The sequence below is a fragment of the Diadema antillarum genome, unplaced genomic scaffold (genome assembly GCF_040938485.1).
Source record: "Diadema antillarum isolate AM-2024a unplaced genomic scaffold, OU_Dant_1.0 scf00000183, whole genome shotgun sequence".
Classification (NCBI taxonomy): Eukaryota; Metazoa; Echinodermata; class Echinoidea; order Diadematoida; family Diadematidae; genus Diadema; species Diadema antillarum.
The window spans coordinates 2,867,116-2,891,384 of NW_027271072.1; the positions used below are offsets into that span (position 1 = coordinate 2,867,116).

At 40.4% G+C, this 24,269-nt stretch overlaps 2 protein-coding genes across 2 annotated transcripts in view; both read right to left on the reverse strand.

Annotated features, from left to right (window-relative positions):
* Positions 1 to 285: 285 nt before the first annotated feature.
* LOC139723215 (serine hydrolase RBBP9-like) lies at positions 286 to 15,977 on the reverse strand. Its single transcript, XM_071634475.1, has 5 exons — positions 15,859 to 15,977; positions 3,062 to 3,101; positions 2,204 to 2,309; positions 1,434 to 1,519; positions 286 to 523 (listed from the first exon to the last, which is right to left on the reverse strand). Exons 1-5 carry the CDS (start codon positions 15,958 to 15,960, stop codon positions 297 to 299), a joined length of 561 nt encoding a protein of 186 aa, XP_071490576.1. The 5' UTR covers positions 15,961 to 15,977; the 3' UTR covers positions 286 to 296.
* A 2,484-nt stretch (positions 15,978 to 18,461) lies between these two features.
* Positions 18,462 to 24,269, reverse strand: part of LOC139723263 (actin-related protein 2-A) — a 32,049-nt gene continuing 26,241 nt past the window's right edge. Inside the window, exon 10 of the mRNA XM_071634521.1 lies at positions 18,462 to 22,784. Coding sequence (XP_071490622.1) covers positions 22,614 to 22,784 — 171 coding nt within the window. The 3' untranslated portion in view covers positions 18,462 to 22,613. The remainder of the gene's footprint in view (positions 22,785 to 24,269) is intronic.

Consider the following 24,269-nt stretch of genomic DNA (forward strand, 5'->3'; position numbering starts at 1 on the left):
TCGGTCTCGTGACGTACACCTGGCATTACATCCAACAAGAAAGAACTGTGGAAAGGCAAGAGAGATATTGCAAGATTTGTACACAGTTTTACCTGCATTTAGATATTGTGTTCATCCCCTTCCATGCATTTCATGAAAGTCATATGTTTCTACTCTGGATACATGTATTTGAACACATAGTCCTTCTACACACACACACACACCACACACACACATACACATACAAATACACACACAAAATGAATTATATCAAAATATCTATATATTGATGTAAATGTCTTCTAGTGCTCATAATCCTATACAGTCTGTAGGAATTTTCTCACAACATCCAAAAGTTCAGGAAATGTACGCTCCATGAAATGACCACGGTGCGGAATTATGTGTGTTTCGTCAGGTTGGAGATTGTCCACCACCTCCTGAATTTCTCTCAGAGGAATGAAGGGGTCCGTGTCTGATCCAAAGATGGCGATGCAGTTTGTATTTTCCTTGATACTCTGCCACTCCCAAGGGCGACTGTAATACCCTAAAAGTCACATGAGATGAAAGTAGTTCCAACTTTGGTTACTTGATCATGATACATTTTAGACGAGTTGAAGAAATTCAATGCTCTCATATATAGTAATCTATCCATCAAAGTAACTGAAAGCCCTGATATCAAAAGCAGTAAAGACAATATCTGACTATGTAACAGAAGAAAATATCTCAATGCAACGATTAGAATATTCATAGGTGTAAAAGGTCAAAACCACTAAAGGTGAAGACATAAATATACATTTATCTGTTGGCTAACCTATCATCAATATTGTTCTGGCAGAATTTTATATGCATAAATTTGTTAAAATTGCATCAGCAAATCTTGACATTTTGATTGTAAAATTTGACCAAGTACCATACACTTGAGCTGTTCTGCTCAATGTGATATGAATGAAACTATGTTGCAGTGTTTTCTGAAAAATGTCCTTATTTACAGATGCTTGCTCTAATTACACAAGTCTGAATCTATAAACTATTAAACATGCACCTTCATAATGTCTTTGACTGACAAAACAATTAACAAATAAGCACAAATGTCTACATGAACTTTATCTCTACGCAATACCTACCCCTGCCCCCAAACAATAATAAAATGTATGTACAATATAATTTACAGTACTCTTGAGTGTGATATTCTACAATACTCTTTACTGCCGTGCAATTTTACCTGAATATATAAGGGTGGTATTCATGATCCTTTTTGTCTCTTATGTTTCGAATCCACATCATTAAAGGATATTTCATAGACTGATATGACTGGAAAGCAAATATACTGACCTCACCGCTTTATCATTGTCCACTTACTTTATAAATAAGGAGCATTTTAACATTTATAAACATATCTTAACTGATTATTCTTGGATGAATTCATAGAGACATTCCCTCACTTTTCAACTTACCACTCGCCCTTTCGTTCTCATCTCCAAGATGTGTCACACAGGGGGACACCACCACAATCCCATGCACTTTGTATTTCTCAGCATACCTGAAAACAGAGAAAGAGAACAGTTTTAGTTTTCTTCCATCCCTTGAAAATGGGCATTCCACTACTCCTTTTAGTATCATAAGGACATTGACTCTCAGTGGAGACAACAGCCTTTTGCTTCTCAGCTGACATGCTTTTATGAACTTATATTTAATCAGTATATTTACGCAAACAGAAAGAAAACAAGTTGTTCAATATGCCTCCATAAGAAATCTGTTTGTTCGTAAATGAAACAAGATGAACATATGCCTTCTACTCAAAACTTAGGAAGTTGAAATGAATGGTACATTGTAATATCACACTACTAATCAACGGATGATGTAGTAATGCCACTTCAAAGGTGCACAACTTTCACTCTCATTTCAATCTCTTGCAAACAAAGTCATGCACTTCCATGCGTGCCCTACCAAGCAGTTATATACATTCAAGGTTAGGCTGCAGTGTTGCCATTAAACCATGAACAAATGGACAATGCTGACAGGCACTATAGGAAGATCACTACCCATGACTGAAAATTACATGTTTAAAACCAAAGTCCCACAACACCAGAGCATATAATTACAATTCTTTGTCATTTTCGTCTCAAACTATGAAAAAGTGTGATTAAAAATATCATCTAAAGAATGACTGAGAGAAAAAAAAATTGGGAAGAAGATCAGAAAGAAAGAGAGACAAAGGACTTGCCTGTTTGCAGCAACTGCTCCAGAACTGTGACCAACAATCACAGTCTTTTCATCACATCCCATCTCCTTATGCATAAAAGGAATCCAGATGCTCTCCCTGGCTACTTCTGGTAAAGGATTAAAGAAGAATTGCGATTTATAGGATGACTATCGAAAAGATATTCGAAGTCAAAGGTTGCATTATCTTTTGTAAGATATAAATATTTCTTCAAAGGAATTTACTACGGTCACCTAATGTTGTTGCACCTGCTCACTTCATGTTTTACTCACAGGTTGATGACTTACACATCCACTACCCAAACAAACAAACAAACAGGCAAACTGGATAACTGAACAATGTGTGCTGGTGATATACTGAAAGAGTGATATCTAAAATTTTACATTATTTTCTTTACCTTACATGTCAGTTTATTAGAAGAAAATAATTTCACTATTTCTTACCACTTGTCCCTTATTATCCTGAATTGTATGCTTTAACATGAACATTCCATAGATTATTCACCCAAGTAATGTATTGCATACGTACACATAAGAATGGGAAACTTCATGTATGTTGACATCGCATTAAAAATCCAAAAACAAACAAAAACAAAAACAAAAAACAAAACAAAATCACAGAAGTCGATGTAATGAAGAAAGTCCAGAATTTTCCTTTCTTTTCTTTCGTGATTTTGTTGATTTCCATGTAAGTCAACATTCACAGCAGTCAACAGATTTTTCTCTGGTCCTTTTTTCTCTAAATTTAATGTACATACATACAACTTGTATTATATTATGAAGTCCATACTTGACATTTTGAGCAAAACTCTTGTACCTAAGTGAAATCTAGAAACATAACTATAATTAGTATATATCCCACCTGGATCTGGCATTGACCTCAGTATCACTTGAATTCCTTCCTGTTGGTAAAATATAAAGGAACGTAATATAACAAATCATATCTTCAAATGCTCAATACCCTTGACAACATATTTTAGTTCACAAAGGCTGAAAGCTGATGCCAAACAGATTTGCAGGATTGACCTGTGCACAAGGAGTACATGCATTAGCACCACCAAAATATTAACTTTGTCATTATCTTTAGTACTGGTATTTTTGTGTATGTATGCAATATGCGTATAAAAGGTTATTAGGTAATGTTAGGTTAGATTGGGTTAGGTGGGTAGTAACTATACACAGCTCAGTGCTTCACACAGCGTCTGTTCGGGCTACTAGGTGGGTAGTTATACATTTAACAGTACAGCAAAGTCCTCATACAATGAAAGAATTACATTGAATGATCATGTCTTACAAATTGATTGATTTTTAGATTGTGTGTGTGCACGAGAAATAATTCACCCTTTGCAATTTTTAGTTCACCAAGGCTGAAAGCTGATGCCAAACAGATTTGCAGGATTGACCCGTGCACAAGGAGTACATGCATTAGCACCACCAAAATATTAACTTTGTCATTAATTGACATTTTTAAAAATAAATGGATTACTGATTGAAATCTTTATAAATACACACACACACATAACAAATACACACACAAACAAGTGTTTTCTGTGTCAAAATAAATTCAGTCTAGTTAATCGCAAACATTGCATTGTACAGGACCTCAAAGAATATGTCTGCTTAATCATTTTACCGGTATTTAAATTATCTTCTAAGAAAGTTCATTATATGTTGGGGTGGAGATCTGGAAGTGTAAGCCGCCAGATATTCTGCTTAATTATCTCATAATAAATTATCAATTATCTGCTTAACTATTTAACAATGTTGGGGCAGGGATCTGGAAGTGGAAACCGCCAGATATTCCTGGGTTAATTGTAATCTAGCTTAAGGCATTTGTATTGTGACAAATTTCTTCTTCTTCTATTAAATTCTTCTTCCGTGAGAGTGACCACAATAAACTTGCTGATTATTCTGTCACTTTCAGGGAGGTCCAAGTTATGTGAGTCTTCAAAGCATCCAATATAGCTGCAGAAAATGATCATCCAAATAAGTAGAACTCTAAATAAATAAATAATGAATAAACTGGCAAGTCCATAAAATAATACTAATAATAATTACAAAAATGAAAATAATAATTTGGAACATGTGACATTGTTGGTGTGTTCCTCTTGAACCTTGTGTAACAAAATTGGGTTTGCCCCAAGTCAATGGTCAACAGAGGGCGGTTGATACACACCCTTAAATGTGTCCAATATACACAAGTACATTTAACACAAGTTACCCAACTCAAGTTCACCTGCTCAAGTGCATGCACCTCAAGCCTTTGTCTGAATGCACTGAGGCATGTCCAGTGGACATTGGCTGTCAGTGACCAAGCCCCGAGGGGATATAAAAAGGGGGTGCATGCGCTGGGAAGGGTCAGTTGTTTTGCAGTTAGAGTTGTTTTGCAGTTAGAGTTGCAGTTTTGCAGTTAATTTTTAGTTCGATGCAGTTGGAGTGGAGTTTCAGTTTTGGAGTTGCAGTTCCAGAGTTTGCTTTTTAGTATGAGATAGCCCAGCAGTTCAGTTCATATAGTTTTTAGTTGTTCAGTCAGTTAAGTTATGAGTCTGTGTCATTAGTAGCCCATTGGGAAATTGCCTGTGTTGTAAACTACATTCATCAGGACGGAGCCGACTTGGTCTTCGTGAATAAAAGACAACTTTGAACGGTATGTATCCTCTTGGATAACTTTGCATTTTTATACCATTGTACATCATATAGTTTGTGATGATGTCACTATGCTCGAGTGTGAAGTGTGAAGTGTGATGTTGGTAGACGGATGCTGGATGCGGTGAGCGCGAGATGTTGACATGCCATATACCATATACTTTGGTGGAACTCTTGCCAATGTGCACTACAGGTGTGTGTGTGTGTGTGACCAATAGAAACATGACCGCTCGGATGTTGGGGAACAAAGGAGCAAGGAATGAGTAAGACTCCGGAGCCTTGTATACAAACAAGCCCCGACATAAAGAACAGCACACAAAGAAAAGACACACACCAAACCCAAACTTCCTAAACACCTACCTTAAACGAGAACCGTCACATTGGTGGCAGCGGTGGGATAATGGCATGTTAACAATAGACTCCCACACCAGCAGAAGTTTACAGCTTCATGCACACTATAACACTATAAGCAGCTCAGTTTTTGAGCACCAGTACGTACAGTAGCTCTGCCAAATACCAGTATAAAGGGGCTATATGTGCAGATCTAAAGGAAGTTCAAAAAGAGTGCTTTGGATGCAAAGCAGATGGCTCTCAATGATGCTAAAATGAAGCTCATGATATAGATGCCAATAACCCTAGCTCAATGATGCAATATAGATCTGTGTGGCCAGTAGAATTTGGCAGACAAGAGAAGTAGAATGTACAGAAAATACTAATGTTGCATATAGTGACACAGAAAAACCCAGTGCTCGTGAGCAGTGCTTGTGAGCAAATAGCAAACAGTGCTCGTGAGCAACGCTTGTGAGCAAATATCAAACAGTGCTCGTGAGCAACGCTTGTGAGCAGTTAGCAACCAGTGCTCGTGAGCAATGCTTGTGAGCAATTAGCAAGCAGTGCTCGTGAGCAGTGCTCGTGAGTAATTATAACAAACAGTGCTCATGAGCAGTGCTCATTACAAATTAGCAAACAGTGCTCATGAGCAGTACCCATTAGCAATTGGCAAACAGTGCTCATGAGGAGATAAAGAGAAACAGAGCTTGTGAGATATGAATGAGATGAGCAATTTATGGGTAGATACACCATATATTTGCAAAGCCTATCTGGTAATACTTATTGTTTGCGAAGATAGTTCCATATATCACAACACTGTTCGAAAGCAGTGTATACCAAGGTACGACAGTTTCTGACTATGAACGATTAGACTACATTGTACCTATTATGGCTCAAAGTAGAAGCATATTATGAATTGCTCTGAACTGATGCATAAAGAATCTGAAGAACCAAGTAAGCTTACATCATAGCTGAGTATAGCTATATATAATTATGTCCAATTTATCAGAAATACGCTAGTATGCAAGCTCATAAACATTAATGAGTCAAGTATACATCTATAGACACAAGCATCTGAATACTACATAAAGTATATGTAGATGGCTATGAGAATATTTCAGTGCTTATGATACCCATGTACGTGCTTACCTCCCTTGCATAGTTACCTGCACATACAGTCCGGTTGATATTTTTTTTTTATGATGAGAATGTATATGTTGTATATGTCTACTGGGTTATGAAAACTATTCTATCTTGGAGTTACTATTGTACATTGATGCATTTGTACCTAGAACAATAGCCTAGTACTGGATTAACCTCTAGACTTTGACCTTATCTACTGAGAGAAAGAGAAAAAAAATAATGGATTCTCCTGGGGTAAGGGAGATGGAGATAGAGAGGGAACTGGTGAAATTGAGGGAGGCATTAAATCGATCAAGGATGGAAAAGGAATTGTTGGACTGGGAAAAGTCCCACACAACAGAGTCTCCATCAAGGATTGAACAAAACAGAAATGCCGAGAACCCTCTGCCAAGAGACAGTCCCACAGAAACTCCTACCCCCAGACCTGAAAGACAAGGTGAAATATTCCAAGAGGTAGATTCTGAAGTGAGGTTCAAGTTGCCACAGGCAGCGAAGACATATAATGATAGAGACTATGCAACAGCCGAACGTACATTGCAGGTGAATAGAAATCGCTTCCTCCAAGACACAGAATATATGTCAACCCCAGTAGCACCCACGGTGGTGAATCCAGAACGAAATGCTGGAGACAGAATTACATCAGCTATGTACAGGGAAGATGCATTCATTCCGAAGCAAGGCACAGGGATAGGAAATGACTATCCGCACTACACTAAAGCCGGTGGTGAACCACCATATACACAGACCAGAATGCAGCATGTCAAACGTGAACGGCCAATTTTGATACCAGACAGGTATAATGGCCAGACAGCATGGGAAGAATATGCGCAACACTTTGATGCATGCAGACAAGTAAATGGTTGGGATGATCACCAAGCAGCAATATTTCTCAATGCCAGTTTACAAGGCAGCGCCTTGAGGACAATAAGTGATGTCAGCCCAAGATTAAGGGATTCTTACAGTGAGATGAGACAATTGCTTGCCCAACGTTTTGGCACTAGCCATCAAGCCGAAAATTTCTTGGCGGAATTACGGCACAGAAGGCAAGCCCCAAAAGAGTCTATCCAAGAGTTAGGCCAAGCCATCCATGAATTGTCGATTAAAGCTTATCCTGACATTCCTGCCCAATCCAGAGATAGGCTGGAAAGAAACCATTTTATTGACGCAATTGAGAGTCAGACAATCAGGGAAGGCATATACAGGGCTCGGCCAATATCACTAAATGAGGCAATTAGGGCAGCCTTAGAAACTGACAACTTTGAGAGGATCGAGACACAACGACGACACGAGCGTCAAATAGCGAAACCTCGCTTCATTCGTGCAGCAGACCACGATAATGAAGATCGTATGCAACGAATGGAAGCACTATTAGCTCAGCAGTCGAGACAGATGGCTTCACTCACAGAAATTCTGGAAAAACAGAAAAGAGAGCAGAAGTCACCAATCCCTAAGACCGATAACCGTACAGACAAGAACAAGTGCTTTAACTGTGGGAAAGTGGGTCATTATGCTAAACAGTGTCATTCCAAAAAGAGCAACACAAATGCTCCTAAGGGGAAGGGAAACGACACTCAGCCCACCGGAGGGTCCACGGAGAGGCTGCGACAAGGCCAGGACCCCCAGAACCCACCATCGCAAAACCAGCGATAGACCAAAGACTTGTTCACATTCCAGCCCTAAGGAATGAACCTCAGCAGGGCCTGTATGTACAGGGCAAAATTAGGTCACTCGATTGCTCCTTCCTCATTGACACAGGGTCAACTGACACCATCATAAGTTCAAGCATATACTATAGCATCAGGAGTGAACAAAGGCCAACATTAGAGAATTCTGATATGATCATTCGGCAGGTTGATGGGACACCACTGTCTATACTTGGTGTAGCCTGGGTAGAAATCCAGATAGGAAAGACCACACAAACAGTGAAAGCAATTTTTGCAGACATCAATTGCCATGGAATTCTGGGGATGGATTATCTCCTCCCAACACAAGGTAGCCTAGACCTCAGAACTCTAACACTCAACATCAATGGTGAGCAAATTCAGTGCACAAGCAAATCAGGCAGACAATTTAATGCCAGAGTTGTGGTAGCTGAAACCACAACTATTCCTCCCGGACATGAGGCCATTGTCCAAGCATATGTTGCAAAAAGAGAGGACCATATGCAAGGCCCAGCCCTAGTTGAATCTATAGAGGGAGGAGGCGAACTGGGAGAGAAAGGACTCGTGCTAGGCAGAGTGCTTGTAAAAGCAGAGGACGAGGTTATCCCAGTACGTATATTGAATCCTGGCAACCAAAAATTGATCCTGAAAGAAGGCACCACAGTTGGCATGATGACTCCTGTCAGTATTACCAAGAACGAAAGCAAACCAAATAAACCAGTTAAGGAAATACCTCAACATCTGACAGACTTATATCACAAAAGCATACAGAACCTAGACCCTGAATTCCATGAGGACATAAAGGCCTGTCTGATAGAATACCAAGATATATTCTCTCGAGACAGCAATGACATTGGGAAGACAGATATCGTCCAACATGGTATCAACACAGGAGATGCTACACCCATCAAAGAAAAACCAAGAAGACAACCTGTTTGTAACCAGGAGGAAATTAAGCGTCAGGTAAAGGAACTAGAAGAGCGTGGGGTCATTGAACCGTCAGACAGCCCATGGGCTGCTAATGTGGTCTTGGTAAAGAAAAAGGATGGCTCGAAGCGTCTTTGCATTGACTACCGTGGGTTGAATGCGGTAACAATAAAAGATGCATACCCAATACCCCGCATAGACGATACACTAGACGCACTAGGAGGAGCAAAATGGTTCTCCACCCTTGACCTTTCCTCAGGTTATTGGCAGGTTGCCTTAGATGAGGATGCCAAAAACAAGTCTGCCTTCGTGGTGAGGAATGGGCTGTATCAATGGAAGGTTATGCCTTTTGGCTTAACGAATGCCCCAGCCACATTCGAAAGACTAATGGAAAAGGTGATGAAGGGCCTACAATGGGAAATCCTCTTGATATACCTTGATGACGTAATAGTCTATGGTAAGACTGTACAAGAGGAGATTGAGAGGCTCCGAACCACTTTTTCTAGATTGCGAGCAGCCAACTTGAAACTCAAACCAAGCAAGTGCCACTTGTTCCAGACATCCGTCCTCTATCTGGGCCACATAGTATCTGGGGACGGGGTAATGACAGACCCCGACAAGATAAAGGCAATCAAAGAGTGGCCAACACCTCGGTGTCTGAAAGAAGTCAGAAGCTTTTTAGGCTTGGCTTCATACTACCGACGGTTTATCCGCGGATTCGCGGAGATAGCCAGCCCTCTTCATGACCTCACTTCGAAGTCAAAGAAGTTCCAATGGTCAGAGCCCTGCGAGCATGCATTTCAGGAATTGAAGCTAAGATTACAGAATGCTCCCATCCTGGCATACCCACTGCCAGAAGGAGAATTCATCTTAGATACGGATGCAAGCGCAGAGGCCATGGGAGCAGTTTTGTCTCAAGTGCAGGATGGAGAGGAGAAAGTAATTGCGTACTTCAGCAAGAAGTTCAGCAAACCGGAGAGAAATTACTGTGTCACACGACGGGAATTGTTAGCTGTTGTTGTGTCCCTGAAGCAATACAAGCAGTATTTGTATGGGCGCAAAGTTAACATCCGCACAGACCATGCTTCTCTTCAGTGGTTGCTGAACTTCAAGAACCCTGAAGGGCAAACTGCACGATGGCTCGAACAAATAGCCGAATACGACTTAGTAATCCAGCATAGACCTGGAAGAAAGCATGGAAATGCTGATGGCCTTTCTCGACCAAGGTGCAAGCAGTGTGGAAGGGAGGATGAAGAGTCAGCCAATACATGGGAACCTGAGCCTTCTAGTATGGAAGGGAAAAATGTCAGGCGTATTGCTGCAAAACCTACCCTTGAAAATCCACAAATAAGAGACGCTCAGCTCGATGATATCACAATGTCCTGGCTGGTAACAGCCAAGGAAAATGGAGAAGCAAAGCCGGAGTGGGAAACAATTTCTCACTTACCTGCTGCTTCCAAAACGTACTGGTCACAATGGGACCAGCTAGAAATTCACCACGGTATGCTGTGTAGGCGGTATGAATCGGATGACGGAAAGTCTCTGAGGTGGCAAATAATTTTGCCAAAGAAACTTCGGGAAGAAGTGCTTACCGAAATTCATGGCGGTCCTCTGGGAGGGCATTTAGGGGTGAAAAAGACCCTTGCCAAGGTGAAAGCTAGATTCTATTGGTCTGGTCTGACCGAAGAGGTTAGGTCCCATTTGAGGAAATGTAACTTGTGTGAGAGGAGGAAGTCACCTCCAAAGAAGAGACGGGCACCACTCCAGCAGTATCGAGTGGGGATGCCTGTCGAAAGGGTCGCCATTGATCTTCTTGGTCCACTACCAAGAAGTAAACTGGGGAACCAGTGGGTGATGGTAGTGGGAGACTACCAAACCAAGTGGATGGAGGCATATGCCATCCCAGATGCCCGTGCCTCCACCGTAGCCCAGAAGCTGGTTGAAGAGTTTGTGTGCAGATATGGCGTCCCATGTGAGTTACATTCAGACCAGGGAACCAATTTCGAGTCTGAGCTCTTTGCTGAAATGTGCAAACTCCTTGGCATCAAGAAAACTAGAACCACGGCCTATAATCCCAAATCAGACGGACTTGTTGAAAGATTCAACAGAACTCTGATGAATACAGTAGCCTTGCTAATTGAAGAAGACTCGGATGAACGAGACTGGAATGAGCTTCTCCCATATGCAACCAGTGCCTACAGGAGCACGCCACAAGAGACGACAGGAGAGACACCCAACATGATGATGCTGGGTAGGGAAGTTCGCCTCCCTGTCGAGCTCACTATGCCCACTATCCCAGTGGAACAGGAGGAGAGTGGTGACTTTGCACAGAATCTTCGAGATAAAATGCAAACAGCTCACGAAAGAGCAGAAAAAGTCACCAAAAAGAGAGCCCACAAGCAAAAGAAATTGTATGACCGGCAAAGCAGTGATGCAAACCTCACAGTCAATCAATTTGTATGGCTCTTCGACCCCTCCAAGAAAAAGGGTATCTCACCCAAACTCCAGTTGCGATGGAAGGGACCATATCTCATTATCAGCAAATTGTCTGATGTGACATTTCGGATCCAAGCTACTCCCAGATCCAAACCCATAGTAGTTCATTGCGATCGCTTAAAGCCATATCAGGGGGAAAAATTACAAACTTGGGCATGGCAGACACCATCTCATCCCACCATCGAAAATGAAGGGGAAGAAGATAAGGAGGAGACCCTCGATGAAGAGATGAATAGAAATTCCAATGAACAGACTTCTGAGTCAGAAGGAGAAGCAGACCAGCATCCCCTCTCTTCTCCAACAAATGACTCGAGACATGGATCGGAAGAGAATGAAAGTGATGATGATAGAATAGATCATCAAAATAGGAGATATCCAGGGAGGAACCGCCACCCTCCCAAATATTTTGTCGAACTTCACAACATAATGCACATATTCATATATAGCCAAATTTATTAATGTTGTGATTTTTTTTTTTGTATATATGTTGATTACACAGAATATGGCGGACCAACTTTCCATCCGAAAATCCAATGTGTGCCGAATTTGCGACGCAGGGTTCCAAAGGAGGTCCAGGCTGTTCGAACACCTCCAAGAAGCACATAACATTGGCACTCCGAGGAACTACCAGTGCAGGAGGTGCCCATACGAGACCAACCGTTCCAATAACCTCAATCGCCACATCCGCCTCAAACATGAAGGGGATCAGCGAGATTCACAAACTTGGTCACGGCCCAGGTCCAGATCCCCACTACGCCATACTGCCGGAAAGCCTGTGACAGAACAAAGGCAGGTTATCCGAAAAACTGAAAGTCCAATTAGACACCCAGAGACAGGAAAGAAAGAGGCAGCGAGCCCAACAATTTCAATTTCGTGCTCCCCCACATTTACCCCACCGAGGCCAAGTGGAAAGCCGCTGGCCATGTTGAGGAACCAAATGGCGCAAGAGTCCGACACATCAGACTCGGACTCAGAAGAGGACGAGGATGACTACAACAAAGAAACATTTGGAAAACCCCCAACACCTGCCGAGTCCCCAGCTCCATCCCCTCCCCCTTCCCCCATCCAAAACGACAACCGCGCTGCCGAAGAAAATCCGTCCCACATCCCCAAGGAGGTGGAAATCCCCACCGGAAGGGATGTTAGGAACATTCCACCTGGAAAAATCCTAGCCACCATGCAGGAGAGGAAGACAATCCAATACTTTTACAGAGGAAAAGTCATTCGACGGGCAGAAATCTTGGAGACATTCCCAGTTCTGCTGCCTGCCTCTTGGGACCAAGATGTGGATTGGCAACATGGATTAGAGAAGTACAATTCTAGTTAATAACTCTGTTTTGTTTTGAAATATTAATGCAGGTAAAATCATTCATGGACATTATGTAAGTTTTATAATCGTGGTTTACATAGGCCCGGTACATATATTTCTTTCTTCTTCTTCTAGCATTGGAGAATGCTGCGAGATAGTCATTACTTTTGAATTTGAAGAGATCTTCTAACAAATCATTCATGTGTGATATTGTGTAGAATTATAAGCAAGGAGAAAAGTCACACATGTATCTGTTCCTACCTCATTGGCTTTAATTTTGTATAATGATTTCCATGCGACATTTTTGCGCTTTTTTTTTTGTTTTCTTAATATATCTTTCCCTTACCTACTGTTTATTTCATTCTCCATCCTCTCTCTTACTATTTTCACTCTTTCTTTCTTTCTTTCTTTTTCTGTCACTTTGCATGATAGAAATACTTAAAGTGTATTACAGTGCATTGGTTTGTTATTGAAACTTTAACTCAGGTATTATAGTGTAAGGTGCTGAAGGATTTAAAGGTATTTATTTGAAATCTACCCGGTAGATTTATGTGGATAGAATAATTATCTTATGTATTTCATCATGAAGGGAAGTGAACATGGAGGATTTTGGTTCATTTCATTTAACTGTGCTGAAATGTTATATACGCATGTATACACGTGCTGCAAATGCCAAAGATGAAAAAGTGCCTTGAGGAAAATATGCCAAAGATTATTTTTCCTGCCATTGCTTCTTGCTGAATTTTTATATGTTTATACATTATAGCTGTAGCACCTTGTACACAGGCTATGAAGGGATATGTTGATAAAGTTGTTTAAATGTTGTAGATTGATTTTCATGAACGAAATTTTGAATGTGTATTTGTTGTTTTCGGACATTGATGTGATAGCATACATTATACATTGCATTGTATATTACCCTCTGTTTTGAATTTCTTTCTGCTCTCCTGTCTTACTTCCTCCTTTCTCCAATTTCACTCTGTCCTCTCCCTTCACTTAAACTATGATCCTTTTCTTTTCTTTCATGTTGCTCTATAGTATGCGTGATAAGCAATGGTCACACGATAATCTGAACTTATTTCAAATTTGTTTTGTGTATGATGTGGCAAAGTGTGTCAAGTTTTGAGAATTTGGTGTAGTATTGATCATTTTGATATGATACAACACACAGTTTAATCAAGTAATTTGCCCAAATGGGATTATCCAAGCGATGTCTCTGTTGTGTTTGCTGAACAAGTTGAGGTTTCAGCGAATTATTTACGCTTATGTCAAGTTAACCGACGATATGAATTGTTTTCATGATCGCTTTATTATTGAACGTTTTTTCCCCTTCATACGCAAGATGATATGACAGTGAGGCTTTTGATATGTTTGAATATGAAGGCTGAGAAGGTTGAATATGTTTAATATTTTGAGATGGCCATGATTTGCCACTTACATTGCATATTGAAATAGAGATACTCAATTTGCCATTCCATGAATACAACTCGTGTGTGAAAAGAAAGTACGGTGTGCATTTTAAGACATGGTACTTAACGTTGTGTAATGCCAAATGTAAATATGTTATTTAGATGCATGCATTTGTGTAGATTGATAGTTGTTGTTGTTTTTTTTTCTCTCTTTTCGTATTTACAATGAGTTCAACCGTTCAATTTTGTTATTTTTAGTGGATTTGTGTTAAACGAGGACGTTTAAATCTTGGAAGGGGGGCTGTGTAACAAAATTGGGTTTGCCCCAAGTCAATGGTCAACAGAGGGCGGTTGATACACACCCTTAAATGTGTCCAATATACACAAGTACATTTAACACAAGTTACCCAACTCAAGTTCACCTGCTCAAGTGCATGCACCTCAAGCCTTTGTCTGAATGCACTGAGGCATGTCCAGTGGACATTGGCTGTCAGTGACCAAGCCCCGAGGGGATATAAAAAGGGGGTGCATGCGCTGGGAAGGGTCAGTTGTTTTGCAGTTAGAGTTGTTTTGCAGTTAGAGTTGCAGTTTTGCAGTTAATTTTTAGTTCGATGCAGTTGGAGTGGAGTTTCAGTTTTGGAGTTGCAGTTCCAGAGTTTGCTTTTTAGTATGAGATAGCCCAGCAGTTCAGTTCATATAGTTTTTAGTTGTTCAGTCAGTTAAGTTATGAGTCTGTGTCATTAGTAGCCCATTGGGAAATTGCCTGTGTTGTAAACTACATTCATCAGGACGGAGCCGACTTGGTCTTCGTGAATAAAAGACAACTTTGAACGGTATGTATCCTCTTGGATAACTTTGCATTTTTATACCATTGTACATCATATAGTTTGTGATGATGTCACTATGCTCGAGTGTGAAGTGTGAAGTGTGATGTTGGTAGACGGATGCTGGATGCGGTGAGCGCGAGATGTTGACATGCCATATACCATATACTTTGGTGGAACTCTTGCCAATGTGCACTACAGGTGTGTGTGTGTGTGACCAATAGAAACATGACCGCTCGGATGTTGGGGAACAAAGGAGCAAGGAATGAGTAAGACTCCGGAGCCTTGTATACAAACAAGCCCCGACATAAAGAACAGCACACAAAGAAAAGACACACACCAAACCCAAACTTCCTAAACACCTACCTTAAACGAGAACCGTCACACTTGTAAAAATTATGAATAATCCCTGCAGCAGCTAGTAGAAAGCTAAGCCGATCTTTATTATAATACTCAATCTTGAGTGATACACGCCATTAACAGAGACTCCAACCCAAAGCACCTTCTGATCTGGAGATTCTCCCGCCCGAAACCCCTAGCAAACGGGAGACTCCAAGTTGATGTGTGCGAAGTTCCTAGGGTTCTAGATGTTCTCTGGTGCTATCTAAGGCTTATTTTTTCAACTATATTAGTATATATAGCACTAAGTAAGAAATCCTTTCCACCGGGAGACACAGAGCCAGGGCGGGAGAAATCAAATCTCAAGCGGGAGAACGGGAGATTTTGCAAAAATGGGCTTTCGGCGGGAGATCTCCCGTCGAAAACGGGAGAGTTGGAGTCTCTGCATTAAAACCAGAACAACAACAACAACAACAACAACAATTATGCATGTCAATACAGGTGTATGTTGTCTTACCACGAAGATAACATATGTCATAGGCTAATGTCCAGTAATGAAAGAAACACTGACTTACCTTCAACAGCTGGTCCCTCAACCATGCATACCAGTTTGCATTCTCAACATCTCCACACCCATTTCCCGGTACTATGACCACCTTGGCATCAGAAGACGACATTTTGGCTCTGTGACACAACACAGGATGTAGACAGAAAGATCCGTCTGTCCGGAGGACTCTTTTGTATTTTGCCATTAACGCCGTCCTCCGTAGACAGACGGAAGGTTGTAGTACCCATTGCTGTGTGGATGTTCTTAACCACTGTCTCTATGGAAAATTGGGTGAGGTACCTCACCCTTCTCGATTGCGTCTAATTCACGGCCCTAGTTCGGCAAATTTAAGCTTGAATAGTTAAATCAACTATTCAAGAATAGACTACACTCACCAGATTAATGAATAATCCAATATTTCGGTCGAATTTTCAACGCAAAACACACATCAACCAGCCCGTCGCGTCGTCACGTTCAAACTGCAGAAACATACAGTATGAATCTATTAGCCAATCACATGCGAGGTAGTTTCTATGTGTTTTTTTTACTTAATAAAGTACCTCGCATGTGATTGGTTTACAGATTCAAAATGGCGACTTACAGCTAGCGAACGGCGATGTTGCGATATGGATAAAATTTCTGCATTATAACCGCGTTACTGTGAGTATTTCGATTGCAAAATGTGAGAAATTAACCCCAAATATTGCTGCATAATGTGTCATATCATGTCAAACTTGTTTGAATGTAAAAAAGCTGCCTGTAATTTGGTTTATCGTAACGTTTTATCTGTGCGCTACTGCCACACAGTAGCTGGCATCATTGACTTCGGTCTGTATACGGAGGGGATCCGTGAAGCCAGACGCAGTCTCCGCGGAACATTCCCCGACGGACAGATACAGACCGATCTTTCGGTCAACACAGGATGAAGCAACGCTTACACGCTGACGTATGCGGCGACTAGTGCTGCAGCAGTGGTGGTGGTGCGTGGTGAATAGTCTCGATCGGTGGATAACACCAATATGTACGCGTGGGTCATGCATGTATAGCTCCAAAGTCCAAATGATGAGGAATGCATGCAATCATTCTATAGCTCTGTCCTGCCACAAGATTGAATTACATGAAATCAATAGCTAAAAGATAGCTGTACAAGTCAAATGTCACTGATACAGTTCGGCTTTTCCTGGGTATATAGTAAGGACGATATTAAAAGAGTAAGTTTGCGTTCTGCATACAGCAGCCGAAAATTAGTCTTGAACCCAGACGTACATGTGCATTGTTTAGTGAATGCAGGGCGGTACAAGTGGAAGAGATCAGAGACGACCACTCCTTGGTGAATGTATGAGAACTCACTTCATTCATGATATTATGGTAAAAAAGAATGGTTTATGTCCAGCTACATGTATATAACAAAGCTTGATGCTATGCTTTCTCTTTTCTTTTCTTTTAAAACTTTGTTGATTTGGCCTAAACATATTTACTGGTGTTGCAGCAACTAGTGAAACACTTCTACCGTTGACAAAATTGACAACATCGTGAAAGATATATCGTTTATGTTTGTTACTTTTCTGCTGTCTCAAAAATATTGCAAGCACATGACTGGCATACTTTCAATTCTTAGCTGTACTCTCACAATCACAAGCTGTAGACCTATATGGTTGTTGTGGTGAAAGAGTAGCAAGATTTTTTTTTTTTTTTTTTTTTTTTTAAACCTGGAAAGCTGTTAATGGCTGGTTCTTCAGTATTGACTGTGGTTGATTTGATTTCTGAATACATCTTCCCTCTAGAAATCTCTGATCACATTGGTGTGGCATGTTGGTTCCACACAACAAATCAAATCATATGTTGGAAATAGAGCATTTGTTGCATTTGCTCCTGTCTTGTGGAATTTGATGTCCTCCAGAGTATGCAATCAAGGCCCATATGATCATGTATTTCAGACAGCTTTGAAAACATTATTTTTTCCTTTACATATAATTAATTACTGAAACAGATGTATCAATTTGTGCTGGTTCATCATGTTGAGTACCCCTCTGTTCCTCAGAATAGAGACACTAGAGTTATGGCACATTATCAAGTGCTTTGTATTACTATCATTATCATTACATGGAGAGTAATATGCAAATGATACATATCAGCCAGAGCATTAGTTGGAATCACCCACTCAAGGTACCTTTGTTAACAGTCTAACACGCACATTAAGGCGATAGCTAAGGGCATTTGGACTGTTTTGAAGGTACAGATATTGGGTAATTATACTTAGGACCAAACAAAGTGTGTTATTTACTTTATAAAATGATGATACAGATCCTTGTATGATAAATTACCCTCATCGCAATCAAATAAAACATCATTATAATTCACTAATGACCAGTCATAAGTAAAATTACGTGCTAGGCAAAATGAATGCCTGGTGATATGTGTGCTCTCATCAACCAATCATCCAATTAGAATGTGCTCCATTTTTTCATAACAAAAAGTTCCACCCCAAAATGGTGTTCCTCAAAATGTAATCTGTTGCTCCGACACAAACCCAAACTCAAACACAAACACACACTAACAAAGATGCACTCATACATGCAAAAATACACCAACACAAAATGAAACTCCTGTTGGTTCAAGGTAATTTACTGCTTTTCTTTTCTTTCTCTTTTTTTTTTAATCATTAATATACTTCTGCAATATGAATAATATTCTACATGATCGTACAAGGACAGAGGTAACTATACTACATAATGAAGTAATTTGTTTGGTAGTGTATTTAACCTTCTCCTTTTTTTCCCCCTCAAATTTTCCTGCTTGGTGGCTATGGTGATGTTGTACAGAGCATCAAGCTCGTGTTAATAAACCTGATACAATACCAAATCTTCTTTCTACCTACACCACTGGACTCCTCTCGCCACTGGTGAAGGCACATTTCACTCCTAGCATAATACTTTAGAGTAAAAATCAATAATGTATAAAAACACCATATATGATCTCGAGACAAAAATCAAGAACAAATACACACAAAACAAATCTGTAATATGCTGAAAAGGAAAAGGGAAAAATAAGAGGGAAGAGCAAAAGGAATTTGTCATACATAATCTACATTTTCCCCATTTTGCAGGGAAAGACACTTTACAAATAAACAATCTATGTGCAAAATATATAGCAAAAGATTTACATTTATTTCATAAAGATTTACTATATTTCTACTAAAATGCCACACAATTATCACTCGAGTATAATCCATCAGTGGTTTGGTGAAAATTTCTCATCATGTAGTGAGATATAAGAATGAAAGAATGTTTTGCTGACGAGAAATTCCACGCAATACTGTCGGGAATTACCATTACAGATGATTTGGCAAGTAGTAAATATAGTATGCAGGGAGTGTAAATGATCTTTAGAATTACCTGATGAGAACCTTTACAAAAGAAGTCCTTAATATAGTGTTAATATCTTGCCTTTTTCATGGCTAGGCTGCATCAAAATACATTTCAACCACCTTTTGTTGTTATTGTTGAGGAAAACGTGTTGCACATGTTCAGGGAATGTGTTGATGGGTGAACAATGCCACCTCACTGGTACACACCACATGTAGCCTGGTACACAGTTGTTGCACTTGGTGATAACCATCCAAGCACCTGCGAGTATTGATAAATGTGCAAACAGCGCTAGCAGTGAGGCACACAGTAGATAAATAGCCGGATAAAATCACAGGAGACAGGATAGATGCATTAATTGAAAAATTGAGTAGGTACACACATAATTCTTCCTCCCTCCCCGAATGGAACATAGTGCCAATAGTGATTATTGTTTCAACATACAGTCAACCTCGCCTAGGCCGAATCCAAAGGGACCAAAGAACATTCATCGACTTACGTGAATTTCATTCACACAATAGAATAAACACATGTTTATGTTTATATCCATCCAGGATAATTATTATTTTTTTTTTTTTGACTTAGCCAATTATCCCACTTGTGCGATGTCGACGTAGGTTGACTGTATTTTCTCTACTAACAACAATCTTTGATTTCTTTCCCTGTCAAAGTCTCAACCTAAAATGATTACAGACTTCTTGTCTTCCTCCAATCCCTCTGCTAAACTGTTGAGGAAGGACGTAGACTCTGGCCTTCGGTATCTCCAACAAGCTAAGGAATCCATGCATATGCTTGTAAGACCAGAAATGTTTGCATGCATTTTGATTTTGCAAATTTGCGAAAGCAAAGATCTGCAAAATTAAAATTGCCATAAAAGTTCCTGTCTACATTCATTAAATATGCATTGATTGCCAGTTGGCAATTCGTGAAAATGTCATGCTGTCAAAAAGGCCGTCACCTCAAATTCATGAAAATTTCATGCTGCGAAAATCACTTGCTTTACAGTAGTCCAGTCTTTTTTACAGTATATGCCATAGCCACAAAAGGCAGGGGAGGGTCACACAATAAATTCTGTGTAGCAGCCCCAGAGACAGGAGGGAAACATGAGATTGTATGTATGGGACTGGTGATTACAGCAAAGACACACAAAGGAATGCCTAGATAAAGAACTATGTCCCTCTCATCTATACCTGTGCAATATCACATCTCATCCAAGATGAAGACCAGACTGTCTTCTACTACCAAAGTCCCATAAAGACTCACCATCATCATGGCTATAAACTTGAGCAATGTTTCAAACATGTCCCACATACAAATCTCTGATACAAAATTATTGAGTTATTTTTTTTTTTCTTTTGATCTGATGACATTAGTTTTATTTTGTTTTGCTTAAGCTTTGTTTGTTGGTTTTTGGTACAATTCCCAGGTATCAAAACATACATAATTCTAACTTCTACAATTTACATTGTGGGGGGGGGGGGGGGGGGCATTTGAACCATGAATTTGCTTACATGCATTAATTCACAGATATAAATTCATTGATTCACCAATCAAAAGAAAAAAAAAAAAAAAAAATCAAGATTATCTCTCAGTATGAACATAGTTACCACCATCTGACTCAATAGACATGTGAAACAATTACAGACAATGCATAGATTTAAATGTTCAAAGGTTTCCATTACACAGGACTCACAATATTTTGCCTTGCACGTATCATTTTCACATCTTATACTCGGCAGAAAGTGCTGCCTTTAAAAAATGTGGCAAATTGCAGGTTCACACATGTACATAAAACTGAAGAGAAATAAGAGAAGCCATATCTTTTTTTTAAATACAAAAACTTCAACGCCCGCCATCTTTGGTGAAAATGCATCACTCCGAGTGCACGTGAGAAAAGTAGTTTTTTGTGTATTTGTTTGTTTGTTTTTTTACAATCTGTACAGCAGAAATGCAAGGAAGCAAAAGTTTGACCCTCTTCTAGATCACTGCAGTGGTGTGCTTCACAAGCCATGTGAAACACAAGAACAACAGAGGGCGCTACAGCTGTCTATTTCTTTCAAGTCTCCCCCAAACAGCCTGGCTCTGGTAAATTTTCCTACCTAAATATGCTCTGTCCACGTAACTTCTACACCGAGTAAAGTGAGCATTACCAATCATCATTCGCAATTATCATATGTGCTATCTTCTGATCTATCCACACTATTATTCCTTTATGCAGAGAAACAAGAAATTGTTCATTTTGTGATTTTCGTCAAACAAAACCAAAATGAGACTGCAAAATTACAGTCACTTTCTGACATCTTTCCAACAGAAGTTTGTGTGAATGCACTAGCATGTTTGTATAATAAAATAGAGCTATAAGATCCATCGAGCCCACAGCAAAAAAGGAGTGTCTAGAGAAGCAAACCAAGACAGGCAATTTCTTTTCTTGTCATACGTATCGTGTCTCAATGGTTTCAGGCACTGCCACAGAGCTACAACTGCCTACTGTACAACAGAGCCTCACACAATGGAAGTAACAAATAAATTCCCAGCGATGCTGACATGAAAAAAAAAGAAGGTAAATAGAGTTAGCAATCTTCCCACACTCCCGAACAAACATTATCCATGGAATGCTGAACATGTGTGGCACGATGCGTCGTGTGCCTATAATCAACGCAAGGGTGGCAAGAACGTCAGGAACTTCCCCTACAACGCTCACTGAAAGAGAGCATCAGCGTCAGAGCTTGATGCCGAAGACTGTTTGAAGAACGACGAACGTCAATGTAACATGCATCTCGGAGATTTTTTGTTTTTTGTGACCATACACGGGGGAAAAACCATCCCTTCGTTCTCCTTGAGCAAAGATGTTTTGTACTTCTTTCAATAACCTTTCCTGCAAGATGGGCAAAGCAAGGGATCACTGCTTTGTGGGTAAGTATGCATCCCTTCTAAACAGCAATGTGTGGAATTGCCACCCTCACATGCCATAAACAATATCACAAATCAAACTGTAATGTAATACATTAACTGACATAAGAATCACTAACAATCTCAGTGACAGATGAAAAGATATCGTCACCAGTTGAGAAGCAAAAGAGTTCATATATTTGTACAAAGTTCATGCTCTTTGGCCTCTATGCTGATGACCTAATACAGTAATTCCCCTGCAAACAGAACATAACTAATCTTTAAGATCTTCCATTGATCTCCGCTGTGCATTTATTCTCATCACATGAAATTGATCAAATCCCATGGACCTTGAAAGGTGATAAATGACTCTGAAGAGCCCTTTTTTGTGTGTTTTCTTCTGTGGTTCCTTTCTGTTAAATATTCTATCTTCTTTTTGTCCGTCCTGTGTTTTTTCCTCCTTTCTACACTCGCTCATCGCGACAGGCTAGGCTGGACTGTCTGTCTGTCTGACCATCCCGACTCGACCTCATTTCGGGCTGACTCCTAGCTTCTCCAGACAGCGGACTCCCTTCTCCTCGTACTCCTGTCGACTGATCCAGAACGAGTCCTTGTCTTTCATGATGTCGGCCAGCACGGCTCCACCCAGGAACACCATGTGCTTACGGCGGGGAGGGTCCTCAATTCTCAACTTGAATTTCTGGGGGTGGATGTCGGAGATTTGGAAGAAAAAAATAAACAAGACAATAAAGAAAGAATTATAACAGATGCCGGTAAAGAGGTGACTTCAAAACATTCTGCTACTTGGGCTAGAAAGTTTGTGAAGGCACTACTCAAACAGTTGGGGTGAACTAACTATGTACATCTAAAACAAAGTGGAACTAAACTATACATTACATGATAGTTGAAGTGGTAATCCACTGTACTATGCCAAGGTGCACTAAGTGTTTCTTCGTTGATCCAGAAATATGGACAATATTTGCAGAAAATTACAGCGATGGGGGATTAAAAACTCCCTTACTTTGCACTGCTACATTTAATGCTTCATTGTCAAACACATGCAAATAAAAACAAAACAAAACAAAACAAAATAAAAACATAGTAACTTACTGCAACCATAGGCGCAGTCAGACTGGCAAAAGATCAAGAAGTTTAAGATCGCAATCTTTAAAGGTTGTATCTCATCAACGGAGACGTCTCTGCGACGTCTCCATCTTATCAGTCGCAGCAGTCGCGGAGACGTCTCCAACAAAAAAATGACTTGTGGTCTCACCAAGGAGACGTCTCTGAGACGAGTTACGACAGGTGTCAAAAAATTTCAAATATGATAGAGCCGTTGCAGGATCACCTGACTTGATCTAGGCAGAATGTCAGCACGCAGATGGTCGCATGGTTTCTAAAATTAAGTCAAACAGCGTCAAATAGAGTCGCGGAGACGTCTCTGCCAATTCTCAAACCAGTTTTTCTGGTCTCCAGCAGGTCTTGGCAACGTCTCGGAGACATCGCAGAGACGTCTCAGCAGTCGCGGATATAATTAGTCTCCGCGACGTCACAGAGACTTCGCGAAAAAATCAAACATGTTTAAATTTCTTGCGACTCCTCAGAGACATTTTCAGGAGACGTCTCTGCAACTAGCAAAACTTGGAGTCGCGAGCTAGTTTCAAGCCCGGTGAGATACCCCCATAAGATCTTGAAGTTTTGCCAGTGTGACTGCAAACTTCCTGCGAAACCTCTTGATCTGTTTGCGAGCGGTGCCTCTGAAGCTCGAGGCCATTGTCATGTACAGATGTGCATTGTTACGTCACAAACACTAGCCATCGGACGGCGCACTCTTGCTTGCGCGCGTACCAATGGCCCAAACTTCGTGATCTTAAACTTCTCGATCTTTGCCAGTCTGACCCACTCATTTCATTAACATCCACAAAATAAATCTCTTGCCAAGAGGAATTTTCACTGAGTAGCATCCCCAAAACCTGCATTCGAATCTTCATCACCAAAGTATCAGCAAGGCGTCACAAAATCAGGAAGTGGCCTATCAAATCAAAGGAAATTAAGGCCACATGCAATTCCAAAGCTCCTGAAGAGTACAAGTTCTGGTGACTCTTAGTACTTTGTAGACCAAGACAATCACCTAATGATTGACGAATGGTCATGAAGGTTACTTTCAAAATTTTATTGTATACCT

Coding starts and splice junctions, on each gene's coding strand:
- LOC139723215 (XM_071634475.1), bottom strand. CDS start 15,960: ATGTCGTCTTCTGATGCCAAGGTGGTCATAGTACCGGGAAATGGGTGT. Junction 3,102..15,858: donor TGAGGGACCAGCTGTTGAAG/GTAAGTCAGTGT, acceptor TTTTACCAACAG/GAAGGAATTCAAGTGATACT. Junction 524..1,433: donor TGAGAACGAAAGGGCGAGTG/GTAAGTTGAAAA, acceptor TGTGACTTTTAG/GGTATTACAGTCGCCCTTGG.